Here is a 7,488-nt window from a genome sequence, read left to right as displayed (position 1 = left end):
TTCCCTGAAGAGGAAAGGGGCATTCTTTAGGTCAGTGTGCCATGTACTGACTCCCTGGGATGCAGGTTGCAGAGCAGACAGGTGTCTCTAATACACACCTAGGATCTTGCTCTTGATGCCGAAGCATTTCACTCTATCTTCTCTTTTCAAAGGACAGTAGTTTCAACAGTGGGATGGCACTAGGAGCAGAGGAGACTGTCGGGCTCAGCACGTCCTCCTCATCCATACCTGCCCACCAGACACTAGTGTTGATGGACCCTGATGGAGACGGTAGCAGTATTATCTTTGAAGATGGACCCAATTCCGTGTCTAGGCAGGTAAGAAGGGAATGGGATTTAGGGAGGCTATTTGGAGGACAGATGGCCCAGTGGTTAAGGTATCCATTTGAGGGCTAGGAGATATGTTTACTTCCCTGTTTAGCCACAGGCTTCTTGTATGGCCAAGTCACATAATGCTTCTTTGTTTCTTGATTTCCCATGTGGTACTGTAGGGAAGTTGTGGTTAAGGGTGCTTAGTAGGTAGCATCAAACTCAGAGTGGACACCCAGTGCATGTGGGGAGAGTAAAAGTACAGGCTGCGGGGTGAGATACATGAGCCTCTGAATGTGTGTATGACTGAAGCTGCTTTGCTACAGGAGCTATGGCACATGGGACAGAAATCTCTGCTGCACTGCATTGCCCCTGCTACAGGGACCACAGGAATCCTGCAGCTCTGCAAGGGGTTGGGCCACATGGCTCTTGAGGCCTCTTCCAAGTCTATGATTCCAAGGCAAATTTAATGAAAGCAGCCAACTATTGTTCCAATGAGTCCTGAGGGGATGGTCACAGGCTATGCTTCTAAGCTTCTGGTTTTAAGTGCTTGATATTCAGAGAAAAAAAAAAAAACCTTTGGGTTGTAATTTGTCACCCCTGTTCTTGACACACACTCGCACACACATATGTGTGTGGAGGGCAGGGCGTGAAGGGTGTTGGGGGCCTTTTCTTTTGTTAGCTTTGTTAACACCCTGTTAAGCTCTCTTCTTGGAACTGCAGTGGGCACCATTTGATTCCTTGGAGCTCATTATTACCTTTGATCAGTCATAGGCTCTTTTTGTCTTTTAATGATGATTTTTCCCTTCCCTGCTTTTTTCTTCAGTCAGTGCAGACCACTAGCCAGCTCCTTGCCCTGTCCAGCAGAAATACTGAGGAAAGATCCTATGTGTGCTATATGCTTCTATGCCACATCTCAGAGTTACAGGTTGTAGCTGTGTTGGTCTGTAGGCAAAAGTAATCAGAACTCTTGGGGAGGTGATATCTTTTATTAGACCAACTAGATACTTGCAAAAAAATATTTTTATTTGCAAGCTTTTGGGGGCACATGCCCTTTGTCAGACATGGATTGTAAAATTTCTCCCATTTCCACCTGGGAGAAATTTTACAATCTTGAAATGTTACAATACTTGAAAGGGTTGCAAACAAATAAAAATGCATCAACAAACTTTAAAATTGATTCTCTTTTAAAGGAGAAAAACATGGGAAACCATAGCTTTTCCCTTGTAGGTTGTCAGGAGTTCCAGCCTGCAAGAGGTTGCTTGGGGCCCCCCATATCCCACACACAGCCCACCTTGCCCCACGCACCCACCTCCTGTCCTACAGACTGGGGTCTGGGGCCTGGGAGCAGTGGGTTGCAAATGAGGGGCACTGGGTCAAGACTGGCCATTGATGTTTACAAATGGGTCCTGGTACAAAAAAGGCTGAGAAACACTGTTCTAGTTTGCACTTTCCATAGGTTGCAAAGCAGTCCATGCAGGTTCCCCAAGCCACTTCAGGAGCAGGGAGTCAGACCCTCACCTTAAGTCTGCGATGATCTGCAGTGCATATTCCCTTGCCCTTTCCTTCCCATGCTAACCTTAGAGCCACTTTCTCCCTCTCTGCATAGTCTGGTGAGAGTCTGGATCAGAACCTGCTAGAGAAACAACTCATTGAACTGCACCAGCAGAACCAGCAGCTGCTGGAGGAGAAGAAGGAGATGGAATGCAGGCTCCGGGCAGAAATCCTGCAGCTGAAGGAACATGTAGGTAGAGTGGAGCATGCAGCTTGGCTGTCCAGCATGGCTGGCTAGGCCTCCTAGAACTGCAGAGAGGAAGCCTCAGCTTTGGAAACACTATAGTTTGGGGGTCAGTGACCTATGGCCTCTGGGCCAGATCTGGCGTGTGGAGGCACTTTATCCAGCCCACAAAGCCTGTGAGGTTTTGGGGGGGCGGGGGCTTCGGCAGTGGTGAAAGTTTTGCCCAGATAGCAGAGCAAAGCCACCTCCACTGGGTGACAGGGAGAAGTGATAGTGGGGAGAAATGATGACAGCCAAGTTGAAGGGGCCAGTCCAGCTCAGACTGAGCTGGGTAATTTGGCCCACCATTCCTGAAGCACCCTGGCCACTGCTGTACGGGAAGAAAGTGGAAGGTGAGGTGGCTGGGGAATAATTCTAGCTAAAGTAATTTTCAGTGGGCCTTGGTGCCCCCTGTTCTGTTACAGCCCAGTCTACACAGGGCTTCACAGCAGCTGCTCTAGGTGGGGGCACATGGAGTGTGGCTTCCCTTTCTCCCTTTCATAGCACTTATTTCAGTGCACTCTTGCCCAATAACATTGCTGAGCTGGGTGTGAAAGGATGTGGCTGATGGGAAATGGAAGTTTTACAAATATAGCTTGATTTCTCTTTTGTGACCCTTTTCTTGGTGACTTTGCACCATGCCTCTGTTGCTCCAAACCCTCAGATTATTGCCAATGATAGAGTGGGACAGCAGAGAGAGGCAGCTCTCAGGCATGTGGGAAGAGAGGCTAGATAGCATGTAAAGAAAAAAAGTGTCCTGTTTCTCACCATTAATTCATGTAATCTGTTAACTCCCATTTCCACCACAGTGCAGCTTTGGGTGCAAGCATGCAGGATCCAAATGCCACAGAATATAAATAGTGTGGAGAGCCAACATAAACTCAGGACAGCACTCAGGGAATGGGCGGTAGGTAAACTAGCATTGCAATAGATAGGAATAGGAAGTGTCTTTTAGCCTCCATTCTCAGCTGTCTTTAGTGCAGAGGGCTTTGAAAACTTCTTGAGCAAACTTGTGATCTTGTGAGCTTCATTGGATTGTACCATGATTTTCATCCACTAGTTTTATTGGGTGCAAATACAGCTTTTATGATAACAGGTAGTTGGTAGCACTGGCAGCAGCTCATGTAGATTGTGTTCAGGCTCCTTTCCCATCAAGTTACCTCAGTCCTGACCTGCAGCCCTCCTTGCCAGTTACTGTTCAGGGCTTCTCCTAAACAAGGACTGGCGCTATGAAGAACTGTGTGGTGCTGTGGGATGGAGGGACAAAAGCAAGATCACCAAACACATTTATATTGAGACCAGAGTCAAAATTTGCACCCAGGTCTCCAGAGATGAATAGTGATCTTGTTAATCCAGTAAACTGTCAAGCCTCCAGATTTATACTGCATAATGTAGAAGTGACCTCTGAAGCTTGGTGTGAAATGAAGCTTTTGCATAGCCCACAGTGCAGAGCTGTAGGACACTGCAATAGCAAAGCAGAAGTAGTGGTTATTACAGTCCCAATACCTACAGGAATGACACCATTCTCCATCCAGCAGGCTGTCTGCTGCATTGTGTTTGACCCACTTTACCTGTGGCTCATCTTGAAGGCATTGGTTGCTGCTGAACGTGGCTTCACTGTGATTTGGAATCAAGGGCTCCTCTTGTATGACACCTCTTTGGTGGGCGTTCCTTTTGTTTCAGATCGCCAGCATCATCCAAGCTAACATCCGTATGGCAGAGGAGCTGAAACGGTACCAGGCCTCGGATGACTTGGAAAAGAAAGTCAGCAAAATGGTAGGTCTCCCTCCCTCCCCTTGGAATGCTCACCCAGACGTATTACCATTAGACTTTTTCAAGGTGGTTAAACCCCAGGGAATATTGTTAAAGGGGCAATGCCAAGTATTCCTGAGCCAACCATTCTAGACCAGGGCTGTCTAACTTCTGAGCAGCCAGCCGCTGCATGCCATACCAGTCTCAGGCCCTGGCCTACACACCACACAGGCCACATGCTGCCTTACCATCAGTGACATTACACAGGGCCCCCTTTACCTCCTGCCACCACTGCCACAGAAGCAGTGAGAGCCCCTGACCCACCGTCCAAGCCCCTCTGCCCCCTGGATGCCCATATGGGCATCAGGCTAGAGACCACCAATCACCACAGCAGCAGAAACAATATCAGGGTGTGTTGGTGGGTAACCTCTTGTAGGCCAGATGCAGCCCACAGGCCATGTGTTGGCCAGCTCTGTTGTAGAGGTAGGGTTTAAAGGAGACACATATGATTATGTTCATGATTTGTATTCTAAACAAATACCATTTTTTTCTCCTGCTTTGAAGTCCAGCAGTACCATTGCTTTCAGTGGGGCTATGTCAGCTTACAACAGCAGAAAATTTGGCTCAGAAATATTTTTTGGATTTACAAATTACCTGTGGTTCTGTGACCCAAAGTCAATCACACTGCACTAGGGCTTGAAACCAGGAAGTTAAACTGACCAGCCAACTGAGAGAAATGCACTGAGCAGCATTCATGGTTAAAAGCTAAGTTAGATGACAAGCCAAACTGACTGGGTTAGTAATTTAGCTCATAGGTGCCTCCTGCAGGGTATTTTGATCCCTCAGCTCCTGATGCTGGTGATGTTATTTTCATTCTCCCCTTCCCTCTCAGACCCTGGCTTCTTCTTTCTCAGGACAGGCTGCCAGCCTGCCTGCACCTTCTTTGGCTGCTTCTGTCCCCAGAAATCTTTGAGGACTGGAGCAGCTGTTGTATAAAGATGTTCTTCTATTTTTATACAACAGCAGCCCTAGGAAGAGCCCCTCCTTCTATTTATCAGCTTTTTTTGCAGCCCTCCAGGCTCTACCCTGGATGCTTGTGAAATTGTGTGGAAGACAGAAGGAGGAGTCAGGACCATGTAACCACTTTGCTCTTCCTGGGTTATCAACAGCAGACAGCAGCATGAGAGCTGCTAGGCCAGTAGGGCCCTTTCCAGGTCTACAGTAGCACTACACTGCATGCTTAGAGATACTACATGCTGTTTTTCTGCATCAGTTTTTCTTCAGTGTGATGGACCTTTGAAAGGTCTCAGGGTCTGTTTCTGCAGTGGCAAAGTCATACCTGTCACTACTACAGACTGATCTCACAAGTTGGAGGACTCGATACAGGAAAGTGCTTAAGGATGACCTAGGTTACTGCAGAAAAAGAGATTGCTGACTCAGTAGCTGTTTCCGTTTCTCCCCCGCCCCCCTTTCAGCCGCTGCTAGTCCTAATGCCCCAGCATTGTGGTTCCCTGACATTTGCAAAGTGGTGAGAATGTTAACCCAGGGCCTTGCACCAGTTCCAGCTCAGGTGATTATGGTGTACCTCACTGCCCAAGATTTCTCCCTGTTGTGTCAGCTAGATGCAGATTTCAGTTTCACACTCTGTCTTCAGTGTTTGTTCAATGTTGCTTTTAACTGTTAAACAACTGCTGTGTTCCACACCAGTAAGGGAAGCATTTCTGGGTTTGCCAGATTTATTCCTTTAAATCAGGGGTATCGAATTCACTGGGCCCTGTGACTGGATCCAGATTGGGGCTCCTTGCCGTCCAGATCCACATTCACCTCCAGTAGTGGGGCAAGCAGCAGGTGAGTGGGACTGTGTCAGCTCAGGGAACCATAGGGACTAACATATCCATCACTCAGCTTCCCACCCCTGAAATGTGTCTTCACTGGCCTCCATAACCCAGATTTTGGGAGCCAAACCTGCCCCCACTTGCCTCACCCCTGAATTCCTGGCCCCTCCAGGAGCCCTGCAGGCTGGATAAGATGGCTCTGTGGGCTGGATCCAGATGGTAGGCCATATCTTTGACACCCCTGCTTTAAATGGTTTGCAAAAGGCCCTGGCTTCCTCCTTTATGGCTGGTACAATATTGATGCAGGACCCTTAGCAAGATGGAATCTTCCCTTGTCAGCTCCCAGTGACAGATCCAGCAAACAGCTGCATCCCTCAAAGGCAGTGAGGCCTGCCTTTCCGTTTGACTCTTGGTTGGCTTTTTCTTCAGGTTGAGCAGATGGAGTGGCAGCACCGGGAGCTGCTGCAGATGCATGTAGCAGCCCTGAGGAAGGAGTTTGTGCAAAGAAACAGTCGGCCGATGAATGGCAAGTCCAGCCCTCCTGCCAGTGCTGCCTTGGAATCTAAGGAACATGCCATGACCTCCAGTGCCCACAGTCTGCTGGCCAATGCTGCCCTTTCCTCCCCAAACAGCACCTTGTCCAGCGGCCTGGCAGCTCCCCAGGACACATTGGCACCCACACAGTTAGACATCAGTGCTGGGGATGTCCTGTCCTTCATTGACCCGCCAGAGAGCTTACCCAACTCTGGAGACAGCCAGCTGGATAGGCTGGAGACGGTTGAGGTGCACCTGGACACAGAACACCCAATATCAAGCCTGGAAGCTGGCTCCCCACCAGCTCATGTCCACCTCCTCCCTGTGAGCGAAATGAATGAGCCAGTGGGTCTTCTGCCTTCAGCAAGAGGAGAGAAGAGGCTAGCACAGCACACGCTGGCAAGGGAAAGCAAAGCCAAAGTGCAGCGGACAGTGTGATCCCAAAAAGAAACCTATATGCTCAAGCCCCAACAAACCCTTCTCTTCTTAACCCAACAGCCAAAATGGATCTGCCAGTTCCTACTTTTGTACTTAGTGCTTCAGATTTATAGTTATCAATGGTGCTGTTGGTTATTAAACTACCCTTAATTTATAAATTATGTTTGTGTGTGTGTGCATGTGTAAATAAGAAATTCTTCCCCGGGGTGTTGAGTGGTGTTTCAGGGAGGGAAGGGTGACATGCACTGTAGGGTGTGGTTCACTGTCCTCCAAGAGGAAAGATTTAACCTGTCAAGTGTCTTAAAATAACCTGATGTCAATCCAGGTGCTTTGCACTGATCCCACATTTGGGCTATAAAATGAAGACTTATGTCTACAGCTCTCTAGTGCCCTGATTCATGGTCACATGACACAACAGTGATTTTCAATCAGGGTCCTACAGCACCCTGGGGTGCCATGAGCTCCTTCTAAGGGTGTTTCAGCCCCTGGCCCGTGTGAGGAAGAAAACGTTTGCTCCTTCACTCACTGGTTGCCCTGTACCCATCACAGTATCCCATGGACAAGCGGTGCCCCCAACTGCTTCTCCTGGGATCATCGCTTCTATCTGTGATTACTCCCTGAATAGCCCAGCAGGGTGCAGACATACAACACATTTACTACAGTACATTTACTACAAATTAACTTTAGTGCATAGTAAAAGTGGGGTGGAGACATGAAGCATCACCTTACATAGGTCACTCCAACCTGAGGTAAAGCTACACTTCAAAGCACCTGGAGTAACTACACCATGGTTTCAGCTTTGTGCCTGTGTCTGTGTCTGTTCTCAGGCAGTTTCATCCCAGAA

The 7,488-nt window shown here is 48.4% G+C and overlaps 1 protein-coding gene across 3 annotated transcripts in view; it reads left to right on the top strand.

The window, feature by feature from the left end:
* The window catches only part of LOC102388405, a 38,556-nt gene extending 31,772 nt beyond the window's left edge, over window positions 1–6,784 (top strand). For all 3 annotated transcript variants that reach the window (XM_006016817.3, XM_014526203.2, XM_006016816.3), the window contains 4 exons: window positions 153–317; window positions 1,918–2,052; window positions 3,769–3,861; window positions 6,102–6,784. In XM_006016817.3, the coding sequence (XP_006016879.1) occupies window positions 153–317; window positions 1,918–2,052; window positions 3,769–3,861; window positions 6,102–6,644 (936 nt within the window). In that variant the 3' untranslated portion in view covers window positions 6,645–6,784. The remainder of the gene's footprint in view (window positions 1–152; window positions 318–1,917; window positions 2,053–3,768; window positions 3,862–6,101) is intronic.
* The last annotated feature ends 704 nt before the right edge of the window (window positions 6,785–7,488 follow it).

Source organism: Alligator sinensis, unplaced genomic scaffold (assembly GCF_000455745.1).
Source record: "Alligator sinensis unplaced genomic scaffold, ASM45574v1 scaffold216_1, whole genome shotgun sequence".
In the NCBI taxonomy this organism is placed as follows: domain Eukaryota; kingdom Metazoa; phylum Chordata; order Crocodylia; family Alligatoridae; genus Alligator; species Alligator sinensis.
Note: the sequence above shows the minus strand (reverse complement) of the source record. Positions and strands in the feature narration are given on the sequence as shown.